At 59.6% G+C, this 24,802-nt stretch overlaps 7 protein-coding genes across 9 annotated transcripts; 4 read left to right on the top strand and 3 right to left on the bottom strand.

Moving 5' to 3' along the window:
- Positions 1-4,349: 4,349 nt before the first annotated feature.
- DNTTIP1 (deoxynucleotidyltransferase terminal interacting protein 1) lies at positions 4,350-8,774 on the top strand. Of its 2 annotated transcripts, XM_015647850.3 has the most exons (13): positions 4,351-4,500; positions 4,574-4,644; positions 4,802-4,898; positions 5,033-5,131; positions 5,630-5,698; positions 5,970-6,026; positions 6,258-6,319; positions 6,751-6,796; positions 7,257-7,315; positions 7,497-7,557; positions 7,871-7,942; positions 8,197-8,252; positions 8,607-8,774. In XM_015647850.3, the coding sequence occupies exons 1-13, from the start codon at positions 4,414-4,416 to the stop codon at positions 8,743-8,745; spliced, it is 975 nt and encodes a 324-aa protein (XP_015503336.1). In that variant the 5' UTR covers positions 4,351-4,413; the 3' UTR covers positions 8,746-8,774. The 2 variants fall into 2 exon arrangements, with proteins under 2 accessions (XP_018864266.1, XP_015503336.1); XM_019008721.2 differs by lacking the exon at positions 7,871-7,942 and having other exon boundaries at positions 4,350-4,500.
- A 212-nt stretch (positions 8,775-8,986) lies between these two features.
- UBE2C (ubiquitin conjugating enzyme E2 C) lies at positions 8,987-10,738 on the top strand. The gene is made up of 6 exons (XM_015647852.3): positions 8,987-9,486; positions 9,564-9,591; positions 9,743-9,829; positions 10,009-10,213; positions 10,356-10,415; positions 10,555-10,738. Exons 1-6 carry the CDS (start codon positions 9,386-9,388, stop codon positions 10,611-10,613), a joined length of 540 nt encoding a protein of 179 aa, XP_015503338.1. The 5' UTR covers positions 8,987-9,385; the 3' UTR covers positions 10,614-10,738.
- Positions 10,735-12,290, bottom strand: LOC107213427 (regulator of G-protein signaling 9-binding protein-like). Its single transcript, XM_015647851.3, has 2 exons — positions 11,571-12,290; positions 10,735-11,460 (listed from the first exon to the last, which is right to left on the bottom strand). The coding sequence occupies exons 1-2, from the start codon at positions 11,761-11,763 to the stop codon at positions 11,027-11,029; spliced, it is 627 nt and encodes a 208-aa protein (XP_015503337.1). The 5' UTR covers positions 11,764-12,290; the 3' UTR covers positions 10,735-11,026.
- A 106-nt stretch (positions 12,291-12,396) lies between these two features.
- Positions 12,397-14,278, bottom strand: TNNC2 (troponin C2, fast skeletal type). The gene is made up of 6 exons (XM_015647853.2): positions 14,178-14,278; positions 13,371-13,422; positions 13,130-13,273; positions 12,934-13,048; positions 12,721-12,857; positions 12,397-12,642 (listed from the first exon to the last, which is right to left on the bottom strand). The coding sequence occupies exons 1-6, from the start codon at positions 14,178-14,180 to the stop codon at positions 12,611-12,613; spliced, it is 483 nt and encodes a 160-aa protein (XP_015503339.1). The 5' UTR covers positions 14,181-14,278; the 3' UTR covers positions 12,397-12,610.
- Positions 14,279-15,774: 1,496 nt separating this feature from the next.
- SNX21 (sorting nexin family member 21) lies at positions 15,775-18,071 on the top strand. Of its 2 annotated transcripts, none has more exons than XM_015647359.3 (3): positions 15,775-16,423; positions 16,532-16,686; positions 16,981-18,071. In XM_015647359.3, exons 1-3 carry the CDS (start codon positions 16,138-16,140, stop codon positions 17,650-17,652), a joined length of 1,113 nt encoding a protein of 370 aa, XP_015502845.1. In that variant the 5' UTR covers positions 15,775-16,137; the 3' UTR covers positions 17,653-18,071. The 2 variants fall into 2 exon arrangements, with proteins under 2 accessions (XP_015502845.1, XP_015502846.1); XM_015647360.3 differs by having other exon boundaries at positions 16,100-16,408.
- Positions 18,072-18,431: 360 nt separating this feature from the next.
- On the bottom strand, positions 18,432-21,471 carry ACOT8 (acyl-CoA thioesterase 8). Its single transcript, XM_015647361.2, has 7 exons — positions 21,382-21,471; positions 20,518-20,803; positions 20,299-20,435; positions 19,851-20,076; positions 19,444-19,601; positions 18,907-19,098; positions 18,432-18,808 (listed from the first exon to the last, which is right to left on the bottom strand). Exons 2-7 carry the CDS (start codon positions 20,733-20,735, stop codon positions 18,690-18,692), a joined length of 1,050 nt encoding a protein of 349 aa, XP_015502847.1. The 5' UTR covers positions 20,736-20,803; positions 21,382-21,471; the 3' UTR covers positions 18,432-18,689.
- A 522-nt stretch (positions 21,472-21,993) lies between these two features.
- Positions 21,994-24,056, top strand: ZSWIM1 (zinc finger SWIM-type containing 1). Its single transcript, XM_015647132.3, is given in 2 exon segments — positions 21,994-22,417; positions 22,419-24,056. Coding segments are annotated over 2 exon segments (888 nt in total). The 5' UTR covers positions 21,994-22,007; the 3' UTR covers positions 22,897-24,056.
- Positions 24,057-24,802: the final 746 nt, after the last annotated feature.

Genomic DNA, 24,802 nt, shown 5'->3' with positions numbered 1-24,802 from the left:
TGGAATTTTCATCATTGATGAGATCATCACCATCATCATTGCCATCATCACTGTCATTGCCACCATTATCATTGTCATTGTCCTTGCTATCAAAAAGGTCATTTTTATCACCATCATCACCATCTTCATTGCTATTGGAATTGTCACCATTGACACCATCATCACCATTGTTGTCACCATGGTCATTGCAATCACAAAGCTTATTTTTATCACCATCATCATCATCATGGTCATTGGGATTGTTGCCATCATCACCAGTTTCACTGCTATTGGAGTCACCCATTTCATTGCTATTTGAGCTGTTATTGTCATTGTCACCATCACCATTGTCAGGCACCATCCTGGGCTCTTTCCCAGGCTCAAGGCTCAGGGCACTTCCCAGCTGCGCTGGTGGTGGCCACCCAGCTGGAGCTACTCCATGGAACTCTGTAGAGCAGAAAGCAGCAACATTAGCCCCAGCATGCTGCCCTCCCATCCACCCAGCAGCCCAGTTTACCACAATGCTGTGCTGTCTTCTCCTCTGCAGCTTTTCCTGGTGGGTTTTCAGGGCTCTGCCTGAGCCCTGCTGCCCTCAAAGCTGAGGTGACACAGCACAAGGCCATGCTGGTAGCTCCCAGCTCATGGTAGGATCGTGGTGGGGCTGGTGCCTGAGGGGCCCTGGCAGGCTTGTCCCACCCCACTCCCACCACAGCTTCCCTGGCCCTCACAAGGCAGCAACCTGGCACCTGCCAGCACCTGCAAAACACCCATGATGCTAGTAAAATAAGGAAAAAAATATCCTTATATATTCTTCCCACCCACCCACACTTGCCTGCAATGGGTGCTGCCTGCAGCTGCACCCACAGGGCGAGGAGCCCCAGCAGGAGGATGCTTCGTGCCATGCCGATGAAGTCTGTGTCCAGGGCTGCGCCAAGTGGCAATTTAAAGCGCCTCGCAGGCAGCCCGGGTCCAGGTATGGGAGGAGGCAGCTCACAGGTGACTTCAGGAACCTCCCACCTTTGCCTCTAATTCTGTTTACCAAAGAGCCACTCCACCTCCACCCACAGCCGAGGAGCAGGATCCAGGCTTGGCGGCATTCCAAGGAGGACAGCACAAGGACTGGAGGATGGAAGGGGAAACCAGGACTGCACAGAGGCAGATTCTTCACTGCTGCTCTCAACAGGAATCCCTACACTGACCTCTATCAACAGCAGTGACCCCAGTGCCAGGCTCTGCCCCAGTGCTGGGCTCTGCTGCAGGCAGGAGCTTGTCCTGGCCCTGCCATCCCGGATGGAACAGGAACAGGGCAAGAGCACCTGGCAGCAGCACCAGGAGCTCCCTCCTTTCACGTGCAAAATGCCCTTCATTCACAGCTACTGTTTCACATGTAAGACTCGTTGCAGATTTTTGTAGGTCAAATATTCAAAGCTTCATTTGATCATCTGTCTCTGAACCATCCCATTCCCAAGCAGAGTGCTCCAGCTCCTTCAGTGTTCCTACTGTCAGCTGCCAGGTTTAGGCACACAAATGAGCTCAAAGTCTCCTGAGCAATGCTGTTCCCCAGCCCCATGGTCCTCCTGCTTTGTAGCCCCCAGTGTGTCTTTCCCCCAGACCAACCAGACTCCATCAATGTAGCCTCCACACAGCTTTTGGGAACACCTGGGCATGAGTTGCAGGATTTAACGTCCATGCATGAGAGCCCTATTAATTTACACATAAGCATTCGATAACCACATGAATTTGCAATGGGAGTGCAGGGTTACTGCATGCACAAACACCAAATTAGTTACTGTCCAAGTGAACATCTGCTCCAATGAAACAGTGCTGAACTACAGTGGACCTTTGTGGAGGAAAAGGTCTTGGGACTTCAAGCACGAGGGCTCACCCGAGGTGAGGAGAGTACAGGAGCCTGTCTGCAAACTGTCAGCCAAACTGCTGGCCTTCACCAGAGACCCACAGTCAGGGTAAATGAAAATTAGATGCACTGCCACATTGACTTCCCTTTCCTCTGCATGTGATCTCAGGGTAAAAGCATATTAAATATGTTTGAGACAGCAGACAAAGCTTAATTAATTAATTAATCCTGTGAGTGCTAACCCACTTACACCAAGTTACTCTCCAGTCACCCGGGAGTGCGAGTTGGAATCTAATTTTCCAAACTTCTCCTTCTCTGTTTAATTATTTCTTTCTGAATTACACACAAACCAAAGTGCAATCAATAGGATAGGGGAACTTAAGGACTGGTCTGCCCAGGACACATCAGCACCAAGCACAAATGGGCTGGAGTTTCTGTATAATAGAAAAACTTTCAATTTGCAGCTGTGGGGTGAGTGAAATTAATTGGTTTGAGATTGACATTGTTACTACAATTCCAAGGTGGCACTTGACAGGAGCACTGGAAAAACAAAGTCATGCTCAAAGAGGGTTCCAGCATCATCACATCACGACGATGCAGGAACAGTGCAACGAAAGGAGCACAGCTCTGCACAGATCTCCACAAATCAGTGTGGGAAGAAGGCTCATGGCAAGAAAAATGCTTTTAGTACAGGTTTATCCTTCTCCTCCTGCTGTGACTCAAGGTGGATGCAATTCCTCCACGAACCACCCGTGTCCACCGGAGATCTGGCGCTCCACACCTCGCAGCTGCCTGGCGGAACCCGATGGCCTGGTGCTTATCGCCATTTCTGTGGCTGTTAATCACCACCGAGCCGGACACCCCGGAGCAGGCAGTGCTGGCCAGCCCGTGTCAGCAGTGATGACTCCCTTCCACACACCTGGGAAAACCATCTGGAACAACCTGAGAGATTGCAGAGCTCCTTCCAACCTCGGGAGTGCCACGATGCAGAGCTCAGCACTGCTGCTGTCCCCGTGCTTGCCTGGTGGTTCCTCCTTTTTGGGAACACCGTGATTCTGGCACATTTCTGATTTAGCAGACCATAATCCTGGATAACATTTAGGGAACTAATGGAAGAGAATGTCTGACAAGCCAATTGCTCTGATGAAATAAATGCCTGAGGATACTGAGGGTCACAGGGTGGGTACAGAGCACAAGCTGGTCTCATAGATTAACAGTATCAGTCTCCTCACCTTTCCCTGGGTCAAACTACAGCCACAGTTATTCTTTCTCTCCTCTGGGCAATGACTGGTTTTTGTTGATGACAACTTAGGGCAACCAAAATAAGTGCACAAGCAGCCCAGTGCCGGTGATAATGAAGTTATGTTGGTGTTGATGGTGACTTGGTTGGTGCCACATCCGCCACTGGGTTTGTCTAACAGCCCAAAGCTTATCCCGGGCTGGTGCAGCCCCAGCCAAAGCAGCAGGAAGGGGACAAAGGCAGGAGCTTCTTCCATGGCACAGGCTGCAGTGACAGATGCTGAGACACCAGCACAACACCCTCTAGAGGCACCAACACGGCACCCACAGCATTGGTCACAGAGCCACAGAATGATTTAGGTTGGAAAAGACCTCTGAGATCATTGAATACAACCTTTGACTGATCACCACCTTGTCAATTAGATCATGGCTCTAAGTGCCACATGCACTCTTGAACACAAATGAAACAAGATGGAGCATCTGGCAAAGCTGGTGGGAAGGAGATCCCACTTTGCCCCTCAGCACGGCTCAGGGCTGCCCCAAGGGCACACACGACAGGGACAGCGCTTGGAGATGGCTGCTGGAGCACATCCTACACCCCTGCTCTGCACAGCGAGACCCACCCTGCGCTCCAGCAAGTCCCCTTTGCTTGGTTTCTCCCACTGAATCATCTTGGAATGAGGAAGAATGCTACCAGCAAAATAGTAAATGGTTTATCAATGCAAATTGTTATCCAGCTGATTCAACAGAAAAGTTTCTCTTTAACCACAACATGGGGTGAGATTATCTAGAAAACGACAGAAATGTTGTTTTGACTATTCTGCACATATTAGACAAGATGAGGAAATGCTGCTTTGAGGTGTTTGCTCAGAGAAGCAATGAGATTCCGGAAAGAGGAACTATACAAGGAACACAGAAATCATGGAAAGACTGGCGTTCACTCCAGCTGCAGGGACTCGGCTCTCAGGGCCAGAGGCCACGCGTGTCCAGCTCCACCCGCAGGCCTCCACCCCTGGGTGGGACAGGCTGAGTTTCAGACTTTGGGACTCGGGATGCCCTGCCTCGCCCTCCGGGACTGCTCAGTCCTCCGTGCGGGGCGGCGGGGACACCCGGGGGGCTGCGGCCACCGCTCCGCCGGCACCGTCCGGGAGGGCCCGGTGTGAGCCCCAGGGCTCGGCCAGCACACACCGGGTGTCCCCCGGGCCTCGCCCGTCCCGCTGCCGCCGCGGGCTCGGCCCGGCCCGTGGCCCCGGTCCCGCGTCACATCCGTCGGGGCCCGATGATGCAGGCGCGGGATCCCCACGCATCCGGTCACTCGCAGCGCAGCCGGGAGCGGGGCCATGGGCGCCGCCCGCGATGCGGAGCAGCAGCCGGGGCCGCCGGGCGAGGAGGGCCCGGGTGATGCCGAGGAGCAGCTGGTCAGCACGGTAAGGAGGGGGCCGGGCCGGGCCGGGCCGGGCGGGCGGCGGCGGGGCCGCGGCTGACGCGTGTGTCCCGCAGAGCCCCTGGAACATCATGATCAAGCACCGGCAGGTGCAGCGGCGCGGACGGCGCTCCCAGATGACCACAAGGTACGGCGGGACCGGGATGAGCGGCCAGGGCACGTGGTGGATGGAGGGCGAGGGTGGAACAGCGGGACCGGGATGGGAGCCGGACAGAGGGAGGATCGGGTTAGACCGGGCCGGACCAGGGGGTTCTGCTCCCTCCTCCTGAGTGCTCCACCCGCAGCTTCACGGACCCGAGCGTGTCCATGGACCTGCTGCGCGCTGTGCTGCAGCCCAGCATCAACGAGGAGATCCGGGGCATCTTCAACAAGTACATGAAGGTGAGCTCTGGGGACAGGTGGGCAGCGGCAGGGGCATGGGGACAGCTCGGCTGCCACCCAGACCATCGTGCCTGTGTGTGGGAGCTGAGCCAACACACGCAGGCTGTCACCCTCTCCTGCCTTTTCCCCTCCAGTTTTTCCAGACAGCAGCAATCAACGTGCGTGATAATGTTGGGGAGGAGGTGGACCCAGAGCAGCTCATCCAGGAGACATGTAGGAGCTGCCTGGAGCAGGTGGGTGCTGGTGAGGTGTTTCTTGGGTGTCCAGCCAAGCAAAGCTGCCTGGCTAGAATGTGTCCCTCTTAAAACCTGTGGTGTCACCATGAGGGGACATATGCAGCCCTTGTGTGACTGCTGTGTTGGGATTCATTCACACTGGGAAGAAGGGAGCAGTCAGGGCTGGGCAGCTTATGCTGCTTCTTCTCACTGCTGCTGTAGGAACATGGCACACTGCTGAAGTCACACAGAAACTGCCCCCAGCACCCGTCAGAGGGTCCTGGCAGGGGAAGGCAGGATTTTTTCCTTTCACATCTTGCTTATCTGCCAGTTTGTCAGAATTTATCATGCTCAGATTGTGCTTTTTCATCTGGCTGTCTGTGGAAGCATGGCCTAGTAGCACTCCAAAAGCAAAACTGTTGCAGGGCTTTTAGGTAGATATGTTGATTTGTGGGGGTTGCTTATGGGGCCTTCTCTGAGCCCAGAATCTATGGAACCATCTTTGTCTTCCTGCAGGCCAAACTGTTGTTCTCTGATGGCAAAAAGGTGGTTCCCAGGTTGCCCCATGAACAGGCAGTGCCAAAGGTAATTGTACACAGAGGTTTGAATGACTTGTGAGAGCTGGGAGAAGGGTTGGGATCACTTTGTTGTCTGTTTTTTCTTGGCTGCTAGTGCAGTAGTGCAGAGGCAGAGTGGGGGATATTTGGCTTGAAGGGAATACAGGGCAGGGAGAATCCCAGGTGTGGGTGCTGCTTGTTGCAGTTCAGTGCTGCTCACAGAGGTGGGCTGGGGTCAGTGTTCACCTGGCCAGGTAGGGAGAAGAGCCTTGCTCCTCTCACTACCCTTCCCCTTCCAGCGTGCCCGACAGATGGATGAGGAGCTGAGCCGTCGAGGGAGCCCCATTCCAAAAAAGGTAGGGTTGTTTTCTCCACAAGAGATTTTATGTTTTGAGAAACCTGGCCGTTCTCACAGTGTGAGTGCATGGAGGTGCACAGGCAGGTTTTTGAGGCATTGGAGCTGCTCACTCTGGTGCCAGGCAGTGTTTTTGCCTGTGACTAAAGCAGCTTCCCTGTGAGAGGGAGAGTTGCTGAGAGGGTTCCCTCAGCCAGCACAGCTGAGTCACAGAAGGGTTTCTTCCATGCAGAGGAAGGGGCGGCCTCCAGGACAGAGCCTGTCAAATGACCGTGGAGTCTCAGGCATGGCAGCGTGAGTACAAACGCTGAGCTAGAGCTCCTGTTTTGGGAGGGCAGGGGGAAGGAGGCTGCCTGTGGGGAGCACAGAAACCCCACAGACTCCTCTCCTACAGAGGGGTGATGGGAGTTCTGGGTGTGGACAGAAGCCGGGTTAGGTTGAGGTGTTCCCCTCAGGAAGCAAAGACATTCAAATAAGTGGTTTTAAACAGGCCCGAAGGTGTGAAAAGGTCCAGATGGACCATCCAGAGTGAGTGGTGAGACATGGGGGGTGGTGGGATCTGGGCAGCCAGGAGAGGAGAATGGGCAGTAAAGCTGAGGGTCCAAAGCTGGGTGCTATGGGAGAGTGGAGGGTGTGAAAAAGGGTGGATCTGGAAGGGCTTGGGCTCAGTCCTTGCTGCTGATGGTGACTGGGACACATTCTTACTGTGTTTTCTTTCCCCTCAGGTGGAAGCTCAAAGTCTCTGAGCCTGTGAAAAGGGATGGACCAAAGGTATTAGCTGTCCGACACTGCTGGACTCCCTCTCTCCTCCCCTTTGCTCCCCCTAGCAGAGCCCTGCAGCTGCAGGAGCAGAGGCTGTGCTCTGGCCTGATGGGGCCCTGGGCAGGGGTGGAGCAAGAAGAGGAAGCGAAGTGCCCGGAGGCCTTTGCTGGTCTCCCCAGGCACCATAGCCTGTAGCCCTGCGGTGTGGTGCCGCTGAGGGAGACCTGAGGGGACCAGGAGTAGCCTGGAGAATCCCACAAGTGTTTCCCATGAAGGAAACTGCTTAGATCAGCCCAGACAGAATGTAACATCCCTCCCCTGCGGAAGGCTGGAGGTCTGTGGCCAGCTCCCTCCCTCCCAGTCTGGAGGCAGCTCCAAGGTTCCAAGGTTGTCAGAGAGCCAAGGCTTGTGGAGCATGGCCAGCAGCAACTTCATTTCTAATGTTGCCCCTTTTCCAATTGCTCTGTAGTGGGATCCATCCCGACTGACTGAAACCACAACCTTTGTGCTGGGATCTCGAGCAAACAAGTAAGGAACGGCCCTGTCGATGGAGGGTGGTGTCCCCAGGCAGGAGCCCGTGACACTCCTCCCGTCACTTCGCTTCTCTGCCTCAAAAGCAGTAGGAAGGGCTTGGGGAGGAGAGGGGTGTCCCTGTGCCACCGCAGCTGCCCTCCCCACAACCCTAACACCCCTCATGTTCCTATTGCAGAGCTCTCGGGATGGGAGGAACAAGAGGGCGACTCTACATCAAGCATCCCCACCTCTTTAAGGTCAGGTGCCACAGCCAGATGGTTTCCCATGGGAATTGGGAGCGTGTGCTTCAGCTCCCTTGTTTACTTCCACCCCCATGCCCTTGTTTGTTATCTTCGAGCACGTTCCCAAGGTCTGGCTAGCACGCAGAACACGAGCCAATGTTGTCGCATGCCGCTGAGGCGGTGGATTTGCCAGAGCCAGGGCTGAGGCTGGAGCAGGGCAGGCGGAACGGGGGGCAGAGCAGAGCGGGGTGCAGCGTCCCACAGGAGCGGGCTTTTAGGGGAGGGTCTGTCACCCGTTCTCAGCTCGGTCCTTGCTGCTTTGTTGTAGTACGCGGCCGACCCGCAGGATAAGCACTGGCTGACAGAGCAGCAGCACATGAGGGCCATTGGGGGCAAGATGGTGAGTACGGCCGGGCACAGGGCCCGCCACAGGGCCAGCACGGGCGGAGGAGCCACGGGCCAGGTGGCAGTGGCAGGAGGATAGGCAGGGCGCCGGGACACAGCGCTGCCAAGGTCCATCCCCTGCCCACAGGACTGGGGTGTGGGCCAGGAGGCACAGCTGGCTCCCATGGGGACAGCGGTCGCTGGGGGAAGTGGCCCTGCCCTGGCTGCCCCACACAGGAATCTTGAGGTGTTCCCCACCTTGTGCCACAGGCCTACCTCCTCATCGAAGAGGACATTCGGGATTTGGCTGCCAGTGAGGATTACAGGTGAGGACTAAAGCAGATGCTCTGAAGGTGCTGCTGTGCCTGGGGCTGCTTTCCTGGGGGCGTTCAGCATGTCCCCCCTCTTTGCTGCACTGCAGGGGTGTCCTGTGTGGGAGGGGCTCTCTCCATGACGGTTGTGCGGTTCGGTCAGAGTTGGGGTTTGGTGCCCAAGGGCCATGGTGGATGATTAAGGTTTGGACTTGGGGGTACATGGTAGGTTTGGGCTCAGTGCTGATTAAGATCAGTGGTAGGTTTGGTGGATCTGGGCTTGTTAGTGATGGGTGCCGGGGGACATGGCAGATTTGGGGTCAGTAGTGAGTGCTGGAGTCCCTCCATGTCACTTCCCTCCCTCCGCAGGGACTCTGTTGATCTGCGGCTGGAAGAGCTGAAGCCCTTCATCCCACCGGCCTGGATGACTGAGAAGATGCAGAAGCACATGGAGACGCTTCGCCGCGGGGGGGACGTGCCGCCCCCCGAGGAGCCCCCCGAACCCTGATACCCCCCAATAAAGCCGCTTCGTTCCCACCTCGCCGCCTCCTGGGGACCGGGCCGGGGCTGTGGGGCCATTTAAGGGCCTGCGGGACCCGCGGTTCCGCCCCTCGCGGGGCGCTGACCAATCACAGCGCTGTGCGTCAGCGCGGGCGGGCAGTCAGCAGCCGCTGGCCGTTACCGTGGGAGCTGCATCCTCGGCGGGCGGTGATTGGCCGGCTCGAACGGGGCTGCGCGGTGATTGGTGGAGGGGCCGCACGCGGAAATATTCAAACGGGGCGCGGGGCCAGCGTACCGGAGAGTGTCCGGGATCGGGACTGCGACCGAGCCGCTCCTGCACCGGAGAGGGGTCGGGACCGAGCCGCTCTTGAACCGGAAAGCGTCTGGAACGGGGATTGGGATTAGGCCGCTGCTGCACGGGAGAGCCCCAAGCACCGCCGTTCGGCACTAGGGAGCCCCGCTAGGGGAGCCCTGACCGCCGCTCGGCACCGGTAGAGCCTCAGAGGGGCCCGAGTCCTGCTCCGAGCGGGACTGCAGAAGGAGCCAGCGGAGCCCGGTGCGGCGCCGCCCGGGAGCGGGAGCCGCGTCCAGCCCGTGACCAGCCGGCAGCTGCGGCCGGAGCCCGGTGTGCCGGTCCGGGAGCCGCTATGGCCTCACAGAACGCCGACCCCGCCGCCGTGTCCAGCGCAGCAGCCCGTAAAGCGGCCGAGAGCGGGGCCACGGCGGCCCGCGGCGCGGTGGGGAAGAGGTGAGCGGGGCCGGAGCCGGGGCTGAGGGCGGGGGCTGCCCCGGGGAACCGGCCAGTAACGTGTGTTTTCCCCGCAGGCTGCAGCAAGAACTGATGGCACTGATGGTGAGTGGGGCCCCTGGGCCGAGTCGGGGTTTGGGGATCCTGGGATCAAGCCCGGGGTTGGGGGCCCCAAAGGCACCTGGGACTGAACTAGGGTGGGGGGTTGGGTATCTCGGGGTGTCCTGGGTCGCCCTGACGCGCTGTGCCCCCGCAGATGTCCGGTGACAAAGGCATTTCTGCCTTCCCTGAGTCCGACAATCTCTTCAAGTGGATCGGGACCATCGACGGCGCCGCCGGGACGGTGAGAGGGGAGATCTCGGTCGAGGGAGGGGGGGGCATACCCTGCTCCACCTTCCTGCCTTCAGCTGAGGGTGGTCCCCGCCCTCCACTGCCCCTGTAACTCTTTTTCCCTAAGGCTTTCCCCCACCTCTGGGGCTACAGCCCCTCCTGACTCCTGTCCCTCTCGACTCCCACCCCCAGGCCTATGAGGAGCTGCGGTACAAGTTGTCGCTGGAGTTCCCCAGCGGGTATCCCTACACAGCACCCACCGTGCGGTTCCTGACCCCCTGCTACCACCCCAACGTCGACACCCAGGGCAATATCTGCCTCGACATCCTCAAGGAAAAATGGTCGGCACTGTATGATGTCCGCACCATCCTGCTCTCCATACAGAGCCTGCTGGCAGGTGGGTCTAGTAGGCAAACTGCTGCTCCAGTGGAGTGTTGGGGCAAGGAGTGATGGTGGTGGTGGTGGGGATCTCCAACCCAGATCAGGGCTCAAGGGTGTCCAGGTCACCCCACACCAGCTAACCCAGCCACTGTTTCCAGAGCCAAACATCGAGAGCCCTCTGAACACACATGCCGCTGAACTCTGGAAGAACCAAGTCGGTGAGTGGCTGAAGCAGAACCCTCCTGCCCCCTCCCCAGTGGGACAGGCAGTAGCACAGCTCCCAGCGCCTGTCTGGCCCCACAGCTGCCCTGGCTGCTGCCTCAGGACCCTTGACATCATGTTCTTCTCTCTCCTCAGCCTACAAGAAATATGTGCGGGAGACGTACAACAAGCAGACCAAGAGCCAGGAGACCTGACCATCACCACCCCCCAACACCCAACCCTCCCTCCCAGCTGTCCCCTGTGTTCTGTATCATAGGCTGTTTTTAAATTAATGTTGCAGTCCGAGCCACGGTTAATGTATAAATAAATGCACATTTATAACTTCTGTAGGGGATTCTATGGCAGCCCTGGCACACCCTGAGTGTCCAGAGGCCCCTATGCGAGTGTGGGCAGGGAGGGTGGAAGGGGCACTGATCTCTGTGGGGTAACAGGAGCTTTATCAATATTTGGAGGCCTGGAGTGGTCCCATTCCTTCTGCAGGGTGGGAGCAGCCCCCACCATCACCTGCAAAGGCAGGGGTTGAGGACTGTAGGTGTACATAGGGCCCCTCTGTCCCCTGCTCTGTGACAGGGGTGTCACCTCTGCTGCTATCTCCTGGCCCCCTAGCTCACAGCACCCCACAGCAGTGCCCAGCACAGGGGCCTCCCCGGGCTGCTCTCTCTGTGGTGCCGCTTGTCTCTGCTGGCTGTGTGGTCTCTGTGGCTTCCACTGTCCATGGTGGAATGTTGGCTCCGCTCTCCATCTCTGCCAGCGTGGCTCTCACCTGCTCGATCTCCTCCTCTAAGCACTGGGTGGGTGGGGGCTGTGTGGGACCCCCTCCTCGCCGACTGGGCAGCCCCCAGCCCCCCAGCCCAGTGTGCAGTGGGGCAATACCACCCCCTTTCACAGAGAAGAGCTGGCAGAGGTGCTGGGCTCTGTACAGGTCCTGCAGGAAGAGCTCCAGGGCGGAGAGGAAGAGCACCCACAGCCGCTCCAGCTCCTGCTGCTCCGGGGGGCTCACTGGGGCCTGTCGCAGCCCCTCTAGCAGCAGCCGCTGCAGCCCTGTGGGATAGGCATGCTGAGCAGGGGCAGCTCTGGAGCCCCTCCTTGGCCCCAGTGTGGGTGCAGAGGTTCCCCGCGGCTGCTGCCCAGTACAGCAGTTTCCTCCTTACCCATGCTGAGCTCACAGGCCTCTGCGCTCCTCCTGCGTCGCTCCTCACGCAGCTGAGGGCTGTCACTGCTCCCCCCAAGCTGCAGCACCAGCTGCCGGTGTCCGGCCGTGGCCTTGCAGAGGGCAACCTGGGCTGTGGCACACGTTCCCACTGCCCCCCGCCCACGGCACGCATCCCTTCTGCCTGGTGCCATTACACCCCGTGAATACAGGGCAGGGGCAGGATGCCCACAGTGGTCGCTGGCTCTCCAGGGGACTCGGCTGCTCTGTGCCACGGCTCTGCGGGTATGGGACCAGCTCTGAGCTGTGTCTGGGTCCGGTGGTCCCACCCACCCTGGCTGGGAACTGTACCCCGCCTCATCCCTCTTGCTGTGCTCCACCCCAGCTGGTCCCCGGGGAGCTGTGATGTTCAGCAGGCTGGCACAGCCTCTTCAGAGAGACATGCAGAGACAAGTGAGGAGAGGGCTGCTCCTGCCCTTCCACCTTCTAGCCAGGTCCTCTGGGTGGGAGATGTGGGTCCCAGTGTGGGGCAGGTAGTAGTGGCTCTCTAGGACCCCTGTGGTCCCACAGCCCTGCTCTGGAAGACCCTCGGGGCCAGGGCCATGCTCTCTCGCCCTCTGGCGTGTGAACGAGCTGCTCTGCATGGAAACTCTGAGCTCAGCACTGGCGCCTGCTCAAGAGCCCGTGGGAACCACAACTCTGGGCTGCCCCTGCAGCACCGCCCTGTGGCGTGAGCTCGCCCACGTTCCCTCCCTGGGGAGCAGAGCAGGGGCACACTGACACTACCCCCTCCCCATGCACCCCCAGTGAAATCCTACACCAGCAGCTCAAGCCTTTCCTCTTTAATTGAGGCTTGAATCAAAGCCACAGGTGACAGATAGGAGGAAAAGCTCAGCCGCCGGTGGTGAGATGAGACCGGGATCCTGGCATGGAGCAAGGTCCCAGCCAGTGCTGAGGGCCAGATGCTGTGGAGCTGCTGCTCCCTGGACAGCAGGGGAGCAGGGCTGGGTGCAGCAGCCGGCCTTAGGAATGTCTGGTCCCTTACTGCACACCCTCCATCATCTTCAGGAACTCTGCAAGAAAGCAGTAGCCTTAGCCCATGGCCCTGCCTGGGTGCACAACATGGGTGCTTGGCTGGGGCCATCGCTCACCATCAAAGTCTATGCGACCGTCATTGTTCTTGTCTGAGTCCTTCATCATGTCCTCTATGTCGTCATCAGTGACAGGCTCCCCAGTGGCTCTCAGGATCTCACCCAGCTCCTCAATGTCAATGAACCCATCCGCATTCCTGCAGAAGGGTGAGGGAGGGATGGGACCTTACTTGTCCCCACAGACAGGATGGGTCACTTTGCCCCTACACTCACCGGTCAAAGATGCGGAAGCAGTTGGCCAGCTCCTCCTCAGACTTGCCTTTGGCATCCTCTTTCATCTGGCGCACCATCATGACCAAGAACTCCTCAAAGTCGATGGTGCCGCTGCCTGTAGGGAAGAAGCCAAGCATGGGTCAGGCTGCCTGCCCAGGGTCCAGTACCCCTCCACCAACCACCAAGGGCTGCTCACCATCCTCGTCCACCTCCTCAATGATGGCATCCAACTCCTCTTTGGTGGGGTTCTGGCCCAGCATTCTCATCACCGTCCCCAGCTCTTTGGTGCTGATGTCACCACCACCATCAGCATCAAACATGTCGAAGGCGGCTTTGAACTCTGTAGAGAGATAGGTCAGGTCTCCACACAATGGGACAGAGCCAGGCCTTGCACCATGGCCATGTCTGACCCCTGTCACTGCCATCCCCACACTCACCCGCAATCATCTCCTCGCTGAGGAAGGCACGGGCTTCTGCCTGCTGGTCCGTCTGCAAGGCAAGGGCCAGGGGTCACCGCACCACCCATATCAGCCACAGACCCCTCACACAGCATGGCCCAACAGGCCTGGCTGTGGGAAGAGCCTCTCCCCTGCTGCAGGACGATCCTATGCTGGCATGAGCCACAGACACCAGCAACCCCTACAGTTCTGATCCCTTCCAGGCATCCATGAACAATGTGGGCTTCAGGGAGCCATCAGCTCGAGTCTCCCACTATCTGGGGGGCTCCATTGTGCTGGGGTCATGGTCCCTTTGTACAGCCTTGGCATCCTGGGCATGCAGTGTTATTTTTGGGATCTCCTCAGCTCCCCTTGTAGGGATCGCTGGGGCTACAGCCGTGGCACCTGTCAACCCTGATCAAGTTTCTCCTGGAGGCGAAGGCCGGCCCTGGAGCCAGCAGCGATACTGTGTCGCATGACCCAGCACTCGGCTTTCAGCCACCCCCTGCCACCACTGCTTCTGTGCAGCCCTGAGCTCCGAACAGGGCTGAGATGGTGTCCTCAGGCACCTGCACTCCCTCAGCAGCCACACGGTCACCCTCAGATCTGTCCTGCAGGGACTCTGTATCACCCCAATGCTTCCCTGCCCTCACCACCATGGTCAGCCCAGCACTGGGGACCATATCCCCACTGCCCTCTGCAGAGGCACCTCCACAGCTCAAATCCCCCTGGTGCCTCCTGCCCAGTCAGGTCTTGTCCTGGCACACAGCACATAGCACACAGCACACAGCACACAGGAGTGCTTACCATCTTGGGAATTTATGGTGTTTCCCACCCCCAGAGAACCACCAGGTCCTGCAGCAGGAACTCCCAGAAGCTTCGTGGCGCCCCTGGCACCCCAATTTGTACTGTCTCCTCTGTGGGATGTGTCTCCAGCTACTGCCCCCTGGCCCCCTCAGCCTATCAGCGCTCTGGCAGCACCCAGCCCTTCTCACTGGCAACTGGTGCCTTTACCTAATTTAGCCAAAGCTTTATTGGCCAAGAGCTGGGATTAACGTGGGGATGAGGCTGGGATGGAAATTCAAGCCCTTCAGGAGGGAGACTCAAGCTGTGACAGGAGTGCAGCTCTGCCCACCCCCAACACCCCCATCCAAGGCAGCTCAGCAATGAGGGGGTTAAAAATAGCCCTGGAGCCATCAGCATCACCCGGGTAAGGGGGACAAGGTCCCCCCTGCTCAAGGGGCACGGGCTATCATCCATTGGCCCCTGAAAACGCAGCCTTTCCTGGGTAAAGCTCCCAATACCAAGCTGGTTTTCCCCATTGCAGTGTCCCCCCAATTGCATCCCCATTTTGTGCTCCAGGGGGCCCAGGCAGAGCAGTGTTGAAGCCCCCTGCCCCAGATAAGGAAGGGGTCCCCAGTGGAGCCTAGGGCATGAAGTCCCTGTAGAGATTTGGACCATGAGCCCCATGGTTTGGGGTCCCCAGCACTGTTGGCATCTGTTTCCGGAAATGGCTCCATCTTTTCGTGCTTCTGAGGAGTGGGAATTATGCCCGGTGCCTCCTCGAAGGCTCAGTCCTCACACTCACAGCCAATGCCAGCCACTGCTGCCAGGACCGGCTGGGACTGGTGGCTCTGGGGACACACTGGCCAAGTGGCCCATGCCCTGTGGTGCTCAGCCTCAGGACCGCAGTGAAGTCAGGGTGACAGATCCCTGTCTCATAAGGTCCCAGTGCCAGGGACATCCAGGGCTTTCCTGGCTCCTGGTTTTGCCAGGACCCTCATTCACCAGGTAGGAGCTGGGAGCAAGTCCAGCCCCTAGTGCATCCCACCCTGCCCAGGGAAGCTCAGGGGTCCCATCTGAGCCCGGGTGGGGTGCAGGGTGCTGGAACACGGCGCAGTGAGCAAACGATGGACAGAGTGACGGCAGCAGCTGGGCTGGTTCCTCGATATTTATAGACATTCCCAAGGAAGTGGTGAGGAGTGAGCAGGCAGGCACTAAAAATGGCTGGGCAAGTGCCGAAAGCACAGCCTGGCTATGGGGTGCATGGTGAGGCTGACTGAGGCCAGGGTGGCAGGATGCCAGGGTGGTCTGGGGGACATCCCAGTGGGATCGGGAGCCTGTGTCTGGGGTACCAGGATACAGGTGTGTTGGGGAACCTGCCAGGACACAACGGTGCCAGGGTATTGGGGTATCAAGACCCTGGGACACAGGGCCGAGCACGGGAGTGTGGAGTTCCTGCGGCCCCAGGGCAGATACCTGGGGCTCGGCCCGACCAGGACATCCCGGACAGGGGACAGAGGAACCGAGACCGGGAAGGGAGGGGTCGGTTCATAGACAAGGGCTGCGAGCAGCGCCGGGCTGAGCCCTGACCCGAGAGTCCCGGACGGTGCTGCAGGGACCGATCCCGATCTCGGCCGTGCCGGGCAGTGCCGGGAGAGTCGATCCCGATGGTGCCGGACTGTGCCGCAGGCTCCGATCCCGATCCCGGCCGTGCCGGGCGGTGCCGGCTCCGCCGCTCCGATCCGGGTTCCCGGCGGAGGCGGAGCCGCGCAGGGAGGATCCCGGGACGAGCCGTGGCGGAGCGGCCATCGCTCGGCACCACCCGGCTCAGCTCGGCCCGGCCCGGTGCAGCGCGAACGGACCGGGGCGGGGGCAGCACCGGGAGGGTGTCCCGGGGCCGGGCTGTCCCCGCGCGGGGCCGTGCCGCGGTGGGCAGCCCCCGGCCCCGCCGTGCCGCGGTGCCGGCCCGGACCCCCCGGCAGCGATGGCCGCCCGCATCCTGCACCGGCTGCGGCACGCGCTGGCGGGCGAGGGCGGCCGGGAGGAGCCGGCGGGCGGCGGCGGCGAGGCTGAGGATTGCCCGGAGAGCTCGGAGCTGGAGGACGACACCGAGGGGTTGTCGACGCGCCTCAGCGGCACCCTGAGTTTCACCAGCCACGAAGACGAGGAGGAAGAGGAGGAGGGGGACGGAGCTAGCGAGGAGCTGGAGGAGCCGCCGCAGGCGCCGGGGACGGCAGCAGGCACGGAGGACGGAGGCAGGTGCTGGGGTGGTGAGCTGGGGGCACTTCAGGGACACCCGTGCGCTGGTGGCGTCCGGCAGCCCGACAGATGTCAGAGCCCTGTCCCCACGGAGGGCACTGACCACCCCTCTCCCACAGAGTGGGTCTCTGCGGCGGAGCGTCCCGGCAGCAGCCTGCTGACCCGGCAGCTGCAGGAGCTGTGGCGGAGGTCGCGGGGCAGCGTGGCACCGCAGCGGCTGCTCTTCGAGGTCACCAGCGCCAGCGTGGTCAGCGAGCGCTCTTCCAAGTACGTGGTGAGTGAGCCCGGCGCGGCTGGGCGGGCACGGGGTGCATACGAGTCCTGCTCTCCCCGGGGCAGGGATCCCACGGGGCTGGCGCTTATTTTTTTCTCTTTCCCCGTGCTGCTCGGATGGTGCTGGCGGCTCAGATGAGCCTCAGGTAACTATTGCTGATGGGTGCTGCGGCTGCAGCAGCCCAGTCCACTCCCTTCTGTCTGGGCAAACTCCCCCAGCCCGTTGTGGCCGCACACCCCGCTGTGCCGGTAGAAACGTGCCCATAGCACTGCCTGACACGTGCCTCCCCCGCAGCTCTACACCATCTACCTGATCCGCTCTGGCCAGTTTGACAAGGCCCCTGCCACCATCGCCCGGCGCTACTCAGACTTCGAGCAGCTGAACCGCCGCCTGCGCTGCCGCTTCAGCTGCGACATGGCCGGCGTCGCCTTCCCTAGGAAGAGACTGCGCCGGAACTTCACTGCTGAGACCATTGCCAAGCGGAGCCGAGCCTTCGAACAGTTCTTGTCCCATCTGCACTCCATCGACGAGATCCGCCGCTCTCCTGAGTTCCTCGAGTTCTTCTTCCTACCGGACCTGCAGGCCGCACAGCGCCTGACCTGCACCGGCATGTACCGCGAGGCCCTGGCCACCTGGGCCAATGCCTACCGGCTGCAGGACCGGCTGGGGGTCTGCAGCTCCGGCCGCTTCCTGCTGACACTGGCTGGACTGGCCGTCTGCCACCAGGAGCTGGACCAGCTCAGTGAGGCCCATGGCTACTGTGAGCAGGCGCTGCAGCTGCTGGAGGCCCAGGGCAGCCACCCACTCCTGGGACCCTTCCTGCAGGCCCACGTCCACCTGGCCTGGAAGGTGGGCAAGGACAAGCGGCGCTCGGAGGCCCGGCTGCAGGACCTGCGGGAAGCTGGGTTGCCCCTGCAGCAGCAACCTTCTCTGAAGGAATGCCTGATCAAGGAACCTCTGGAATAAGCCACCTGTGCCCACATGGGTGAGAGGGCAAGGGCTGTGGGGGGCTCATGCCTGTGGCAGCTGGGAACAGTAAGGGCAATGCCGTGGGTGGCAATAGGGCAGAGGAGCAGCACTGCAGTCCCACGGGCAGCACAGCCCATGCCTGGAGCTGCCTCCTGAATGCACTTTCTCTGTGGTTAGTCTGTCTTGCTGGGCTGGGGACTCAGGGGGGTCCACCACCCACATGGGTGCTGCCAGAAGCTGCTCCCCCTCTCCTGGGGATCCTGGAGTGGCTGAGACTTTAGCTGGGACGTACTGGCACCTTGCAAGGGAACGGGAAAGCTTCTGGCAGGGTCCAGGGCTCTTGCCGGGAACTTCCCATGAAACTTACACAATAGAAAGGACTTTATTAAATAAAGTCTTGGCAGGAAGAAGAGCAAGGCGCTTGCTGTGTCTGTTCAGCCCCACTACCCTAGGGCACCATCAGTGGGAGGCTCAAGCTTCCACACAGAGGTGGGAGTTGCCTCATCTCCTTCTCCCGGCTCCCAGCCAGGCCCAAGCCCAAGCCCAGTCCTGGGAAGGAGCCCAAGGACAAGCAGAAGCAGCAACTGAGGAGCCAGAGCACAAGCAGTGCAGAAGTGAGAAGAGGAAGCAACGTGTGCCGAAGTAGCACCTTCCCCTCCTCTGCCATGGGGGCAGAGCTGATCCTGGCACTGTGCTCCTGGCACTGTGCTCCTGGCACTGCCTGTCCTCGAGCAAGCACAGTCACAGATTCAAGGGGACAAACTCCAGGGACAGAGTCCAGCTCTTCACCCAACAGCTTTATTTTAAGGTGGGTGAAGGACAGCTGATGGCAGTGTGCAGTTACATGCTGTGCAGCTAGCAGCTGGTTGCAGTGATGCTCTGTTGGTCACAGTCTGTCACAAACACCTCTGGCACCAGGACTTCCTGCAGTCCTTGGTCCCACCTGGTCTCCTTCCTGTTCCTGTCGAGGTCCTGTCTTGATCTCAGGGTCCCTCCCTAGGCATGCCTGAGCCCCAGCTATAGGGTCTCCTCAGCTAGAGCTTGCTCTGGTTTGGTGTCTGTTCCACCCTGATGACACCTTCCTGTGCACAGGTGACAGCCAGGACCCCATCCCTGCGCCACAGCCGTCCCTGCACCAAGCCGCGGCACCCACCTGCAGAGAGCAACTGTCAGACTGCAGCCCAGTGTCCCCAGGACAGGCAGGGCTGGCCTTGGCCATGAAGGTCTCCCAAAAATGCACTAAGGACTTACCAGCCCAGGGGCTCTCACACTCGTACAGCATCCAGTGATCAGCTCTGAAGGGCGCATGGAACCACATGGAATGGTCAAGGGACACCATGAACTTGACGTGGTACTGCCGATGCGGGAGCAGGGCCGTGCCCAGGAAGGCGTAGTCAGAGATGTAGGCGGCCACACAGCAATGCACCTTCATGTCAGTCTCCCCTGCAGAGCAACCAGTGCTGCCCGTCCCGCAGGGGCCCGTGGGACACGCCTGGGGGGCAGTGCAGCACAAGGCAGAGCCCCAGGGGCTCCACTGCCCTGGAGCCAGCGCCAAGCACAGCTGAGATTCTTCCAGACTTATTCTCTTTGCCATGCCATGCCCCAGTGTGGGTCACGGCATCACCTCTGCACCCACACCTGTATTACAGCCTTGAAGTGCCCTGGCTGGGGCGCAGGCAGCCCCCTTATCGCAGCCCTACCAGCCCACTCTGTTGCAACAGTGCTCCACAGTGTGAGCTGGTGCTTAAGCCCTTGGATTGGGAGGCACCTGGACCCAGCAGGACCCACCTATGTAGCCTCGTGCTCGCACCCAGAAGAGCTGCTTTGGCTCTTGTGGCTCTGAGCTGAATATATCTGGTGGGTTCACGGGTTTAATGTCAATCGGCACATCCTGAGCTTGGATCTTGGTGAGATGCTTCCTGTATCTCTCAGCCACATTAGGATTCCTGCAGCCCAGAACAGAGAAGCAAGGTTAACACCAGACAGGCAGGTTGGATCACATCCTACTGGCAGCAGCTCCAGCTCAGGGACCCAGGGGCACACAGAGACTAGAGCAGCACAGCTCCTGTCATGTCCTGTTCCTCTGTTTCCCTCTCAGGTATACTGAAGAATTCCTCACAGTCCTCTCCCACACCTCCCTATGCTCCAGGCAGTAAGGAGCATCCCCAGCGTGTCCCTTCCACCCCACGACTCACTGCAGGAACTTCTGGATGAGCTCCTCCTGTGTCAGAAGCTCCTCGGGGGGTGGCACGGTCGGCATGGTGAACTGGTGCTGCACTGGGCTTCCCTGGGAGAGCTGGAAGGAGGCCTGGCAGGTGAAGATCGGCTGTCCGTGCTGGATGGCCTTTACGGAACGAACAGAGAAACTCTTCCCTGTACGGGTCCGCTCCACCTCGTACAGCACTGGCACCTTGGGGTCCCCTGGGACAGGAAAGGGACGTTCTGCCGGCTGGGCCAGGGCGCACCACGCACAGCCGAAACCTGCCCTGCAGCGCCACTTACACCCTCCCTATTTTGCTGGGACCGGGATGACGGCGCCTTCTCACTCCTGCGAGCTTCCCTCGCGTCTCAGACACTGCCGGGCCTCTCCCGAGCCCCTGCACCCCGTCCCCGCCGCCCGGTTCCCCGGTTCCTCGGGCGCACCTGTCCGCACGAAGTAGCAGTGCAGCGAGTGCACCTGCTCGTCGCGGCTCACGGCATGGGCTGCCGCCACCAGCGCCTGCCCCACGATCTGCCCGCCGAAGAGGTGCTGCGTGGCGGGTACCCAGTGGTGCCGGCCCCTGCGGGGAGAAGGCGGCCGCGGTGAGGGTGGCGGCGGAGGAGGAAGCGGCCCGGTCCCGTTGCCCCGGCATCCACGCGCACCTGAAGAGGTCGACCTCCAGCCGCTCCAGATTCAGCACACTGGTGATCAGCACGCTGCGCAGGTCCCCGGGCGGCGGCGGCCCGGATCCCTGCCCCGCTCCAGCCCCACCGGCGCCGCCCGGAGCCGCCATCACCTCCGCGAGCTGGGACCGGCACCGCGACCCGACCAGCACGGCGGACCAGGAAGCACCGCCCATCCGCGGGGCGAAGACCGCCATGTGATTGGACGGTAGAGCTGTCAGTCACCCTTGTCTTGTCAGGATGCTCTGGGCTGGTTGGTTTGCCTCTGTCAATCGGAAGAAGACGGCGCTGATTGGTCAATATCACGGCGAGGGCGGTGCCCGGCTGGTTTAACGGGGATGGCGGGGTGGGCTTGGGCCGGTCCTGGGGCCGCGGAGCCGACGGCCGGGCGGAGAGTGTCCGGGCGTGCCTCCGTGCCCATCCCTCGCCATGCGCCCGCTTCCTCGCCTACAAGGGATGCCTCTACGCCCTGCAGAGCTGCGTCGCGGTGCGCAGCCACTAACCGGCAGAACGGTACCGCTGTCCGCCAGCACGTCAGGTAAGGCCCGCCCGCCGCGTCCGCCTGCAGCTCGCGGCAGCCCCTGTGGTAGGGCCGGGTCCCCCGGTGTAGCACCGCTAGGCCCGTGGTGACACCGCTTGGGCCCAGCCCAGCGCTGCCCCGGGGCACAGCCCCTCTCCCGTACCTGGCTTTGATAACCGGGCTGATCCCGGTAGTGTGATGCCCCGGTACCGGGACACTCCCAGCTGTGCCACTGACGTGCTGTGTTCACTGTACAGCTCCTGCCTTTTTCAGCTCAAGACTCCCAAGCGTCGGCATCTGCAGCATTCTCCAGCTGTCCTTACCTCACTGCAGTGGAAAGGTGATACCAGGTTTCCCTCAGGCAGCACTTGATTCCACGGCCTTCACTTCTCCAAGCGGCTGTAGTGACCCTGTTTCCATCCTAGCTGGTGGATCTGCTTGTGTGCACAAAGGCTGCAAGGTCACTCACTAGTTACGCAACTGCTCCCTTTGCCCTTTTAAAATATAACTTACCTTCTTAAAGTACAATTTAACCTCCTTCCTTGAAACTTTTATTGTCCTGTTCTAGCCTGCTCCTCCAGAGCTGCAGAGCTGTGTGGTTTAGGCATAAAGACACAAACACATGGTTATCAACTTCCACACCAATGTGATGAAGTGTATCTTCAAGCAGTTGCTCAGAGTCTTTTCCTACACCGGGCGCCGGGCAAGGGAGGACAAGTCCTCTACACCTTCCTTGTGGAGAGCAAGGAGCGAGGGCGGAGAGCGGTGCACTTATTGCTGAAGAGAGAGACATGAGAGTCCAGTCGCTGAGCCTCGAGCTGCTGCAGAGCGATGGGGAGCAGCTGAAGGAGGGAGGAGGGTGAGGCAGCCAGGCAGGAGCCGGTGTCCGCACGTCTCCCTGGGTAGCGGCCGCACCGAGGGGCACTCCCGGCGTCCCGGGCCGGGTGCGATGCAGAGCGGGAGCTGCGGGCGGCGCCCGAGCGCTCCGGTCCCGCCGCGGCGGGCGGTGCCGTGCGAGGCCACACCGCGCGGGGACGGGCACGGGCCGGGGAGGCGGCGGCGGAGCGCGGCAGGGACCGGGACGCGCCGCGATGTCCCCGCCGGTAGCGGCAGCCCGGAGCTGGCCCGCGCCTTCCCGGCGGCCGCGTTGTAGCTCTCCGTGTTCCCCCTCTGCAAGTGGCTGCAGCAGCTGTGCCTGGAGCACCGCACCGAGTGGTTGATCGTGATCGCCGCCAGGCAAGCTATGGGTGCAGGCACAGAGAGCCGCCAGCAGGAGCTGCTCACCGTCCTGAGAGACCTCATCAGGCTGGACTTGCTGCCTCAGCTCCACCTTCACTGGCTACTCGAGGATGGGATCTGGGACGCGGACAGAAGGCAGCTGGGGGGAGAGCAGCGACTTCTTCATGGAGCTGGAGATTGTCATCCAAAGGTTAGGTCAGATTTTCAGTGCTGGGCTCTCTCTGGAGAGTTGCATCACCACCTTGGCTCAGCACTACAAAGAGTGTTTTTCTAAGATCCCACCTGATGCCATGATGCTCTCTGCTCCCCATCCTGATCACTGTGCTGCTCAGGCAGCTCCCCAAAGTCTGCCTATTTCAGACTCACCTCTTGCCCCTCTGGTGTGCTGGAGTAACACATCCCAGAGTTCTGGTCAGGCTTCTCCTGCTATGTCAGCAGCTCTGCAGAAGCAGCAGCCTGTGTCAGCTTCTCTTGCAGCTGTTGAGAGTTGTGTGATTGTTCCCCGGAGTCCACCGGCTCGTCAGCCTGAAACACCTCATGCTCTTCTCCAGAGTGAGCCAGCAAGCTCAGTCCCTGTTAGATACTGTATCTTGTGTTAAAACTGGAGGCCAAGGAAACCTCAGAGGATGACAGTGAAGATTAGATTACCCAAAGGACTGAAGATGGCATCAGGCACTCTTTGAGTGGCATTTACACCAAGACTGCTGCCAGGCTGTGCCTGAGTGAGCTGTCAGTGGTTTGGAAGTCCAGGCAGTTGACTGGCACCAGGTAGGACACACTCAGTTTACATATCCTGGAGGATGCTCACCCTGTGGGCATCTTCCAGAAAGGCCCAAGTAGCTACACTTGGCACTTCAACCATGCCTTCCAACTGCCCTGCTGGCACATCTTGGCTGTGCTGAATTCAAACAGAAAGCTCTTGAAGAGGGAGATGCTCAGTAGACCATGGGAGAGGGGATGTGATGCCCATCAGGCCAGGTTAGACAGTGTTGATGGCCTCTTGCAGGTCCTAAAGAGCTCCTGGAACAAGTCTTTGGATAAATGCCTGGTGGTGTACTTCCTTACAGCAGAGATCAGCCAGCTCCCCACCACGGTAGTGAGGACTTTGAGCACAGGACTCTGGGAGCTGGCTGACAGCTGGATCAGGCCCCACACTGAAGTCAAGCTCCAGCACTGAGTGGGAGCTGAGCTGGGTGCTTCCACTGTGCTCTGTCTTGCACCTTCATTCCCCTCAGCCTGCCATTTCCTCGGTGTGGAAGGGGCAGTTTGGGTCCTTGATCTGCTGAGTGTGTGTCACTTCTTGCACAGGGCAGCAGAGGAACTGTATTGGGAGCTCCTGATCCCACAGGCAGTGTAACAGCCACTGACCTGGCTAGCATCTGTGGCCGGGAGCCAGCTCTGGGTGGTGTGATGTGGGAGGTGCTGCTATCATAGAATCTGCTGAGTTGGAAGGGACCCATTGGGATCATGTCCAACTCCCAGTCCTGTGCAGGACACCACAAAAATCCCACCATGTGCCTGAGAGATACTTCCTGAGTCCAGATAATACTTGAACAGGCTTGATGCCATGGCCACTGCCCATGGGAGCCTGTTCCAGTGCTCAGCCACCCTTTAGGTGAAAAACCTCTTTCTGATATCCTATCTCAATCTCTCCTGACTCAGCTTTATACCGTTTCCTCGAGTTCTGTCACTAGTCATGACAGTGAAGAGATCAGTACCTGCCCTTCTGCTTCCTCTCATGAAGATGTTGAAGACCACAATGAGGTCTTCCCTCAGTTTCCTCTTCTCCAGGCTGAACAGACCAAGTTACCTCAACAATTCCTCATAAACTTTGCCTCCAGTCCCATCACCATCCTTGTGGCATCTTTTGAACTCTAATAGCTCAATGTCATTTTTATATTGTGGTGCCAAAACTGCCCCCAGGACTTGAGGTGAGGCTGCACCAGAGCAGGGCAGGACAATCCCCTCCCTTGCTGGCAGTGCTGTGCCTGATACACCCCAGGACACAACTGGCCCTCCCAGCTGCCAGGACACTGCTGACTCACATTCAACTTGCCATCTAGCAGGACTCCCAGGTCCCTTTCCACAGTGCTGGTCTCCAGCTGCTTGTTCCCCTGTCTATATATACAACCAGGGTTGCCCTGTACAAGGTGCAGAATCTGTCACTTGCTCTTGTTAAACTTCATATGGTTGGTGATTGCCCATCTCTCCAATTTGTTGAGGTCTCTCAGCAGGGCCTCTCTGCCCTCAGTGGAGTTGACAGCTCCTCCCAATTTACTGTCATCAGCACTAAACATTAGTATATTACTTAGAATTCCTTCAAGTCCTAGTCGTTAATGAAGATGTTGAAGAGAATTGGGTCAATGATGGAGCCCTGTGGAACCCCTCTGGTGACTGGACACCAGCCTGATGTCACCCTATTCACTATAACTCTTTGTGCCCAACCTGTGAGCCAGTTGCTCACCCATTGTGTAACAGGATTATTCAGCTGCAAGCTGGACACTT

Source organism: Parus major, chromosome 20 (assembly GCF_001522545.3).
Source record: "Parus major isolate Abel chromosome 20, Parus_major1.1, whole genome shotgun sequence".
NCBI lineage: Eukaryota > Metazoa > Chordata > Aves > Passeriformes > Paridae > Parus > Parus major.
Note: the sequence above shows the minus strand (reverse complement) of the source record. Positions and strands in the feature narration are given on the sequence as shown.

What these genes read in the sequence shown, in the direction of transcription:
- DNTTIP1 (XM_015647850.3), top strand. Translation starts at nt 4,414, where the DNA reads ATGGGCGCCGCCCGCGATGCGGAGCAGCAGCCGGGGCCGCCGGGCGAG. An exon ending in CGCTCCCAGATGACCACAAG is followed by an intron (nt 4,645 to 4,801) that starts GTACGGCGGGAC and finishes CTCCACCCGCAG; the next exon opens with CTTCACGGACCCGAGCGTGT. An exon ending in GGAGTCTCAGGCATGGCAGC is followed by an intron (nt 6,320 to 6,750) that starts GTGAGTACAAAC and finishes CTTTCCCCTCAG; the next exon opens with GTGGAAGCTCAAAGTCTCTG.
- UBE2C (XM_015647852.3), top strand. Translation starts at nt 9,386, where the DNA reads ATGGCCTCACAGAACGCCGACCCCGCCGCCGTGTCCAGCGCAGCAGCC. An exon ending in CATACAGAGCCTGCTGGCAG is followed by an intron (nt 10,214 to 10,355) that starts GTGGGTCTAGTA and finishes CACTGTTTCCAG; the next exon opens with AGCCAAACATCGAGAGCCCT. An exon ending in ACTCTGGAAGAACCAAGTCG is followed by an intron (nt 10,416 to 10,554) that starts GTGAGTGGCTGA and finishes CTCTCTCCTCAG; the next exon opens with CCTACAAGAAATATGTGCGG.
- LOC107213427 (XM_015647851.3), bottom strand. Translation starts at nt 11,763, where the DNA reads ATGGCACCAGGCAGAAGGGATGCGTGCCGTGGGCGGGGGGCAGTGGGA. An exon ending in GGCCTGTGAGCTCAGCATGG is followed by an intron (nt 11,461 to 11,570) that starts GTAAGGAGGAAA and finishes CCTATCCCACAG; the next exon opens with GGCTGCAGCGGCTGCTGCTA.
- TNNC2 (XM_015647853.2), bottom strand. An exon ending in CAGCGAGGAGATGATTGCGG is followed by an intron (nt 13,274 to 13,370) that starts GTGAGTGTGGGG and finishes ATCTCTCTACAG; the next exon opens with AGTTCAAAGCCGCCTTCGAC. An exon ending in CGGTCGCATAGACTTTGATG is followed by an intron (nt 12,643 to 12,720) that starts GTGAGCGATGGC and finishes GCTTTCTTGCAG; the next exon opens with AGTTCCTGAAGATGATGGAG.
- SNX21 (XM_015647359.3), top strand. Translation starts at nt 16,138, where the DNA reads ATGGCCGCCCGCATCCTGCACCGGCTGCGGCACGCGCTGGCGGGCGAG. An exon ending in CGGAGGCAGGTGCTGGGGTG is followed by an intron (nt 16,424 to 16,531) that starts GTGAGCTGGGGG and finishes CCTCTCCCACAG; the next exon opens with AGTGGGTCTCTGCGGCGGAG. An exon ending in AGCGCTCTTCCAAGTACGTG is followed by an intron (nt 16,687 to 16,980) that starts GTGAGTGAGCCC and finishes CCTCCCCCGCAG; the next exon opens with CTCTACACCATCTACCTGAT.
- ACOT8 (XM_015647361.2), bottom strand. Translation starts at nt 20,735, where the DNA reads ATGGCGGTCTTCGCCCCGCGGATGGGCGGTGCTTCCTGGTCCGCCGTG. An exon ending in CTGCTACTTCGTGCGGACAG is followed by an intron (nt 20,077 to 20,298) that starts GTGCGCCCGAGG and finishes TTCCTGTCCCAG; the next exon opens with GGGACCCCAAGGTGCCAGTG. An exon ending in GTGTGAGAGCCCCTGGGCTG is followed by an intron (nt 18,809 to 18,906) that starts GTAAGTCCTTAG and finishes TGCTCTCTGCAG; the next exon opens with GTGGGTGCCGCGGCTTGGTG.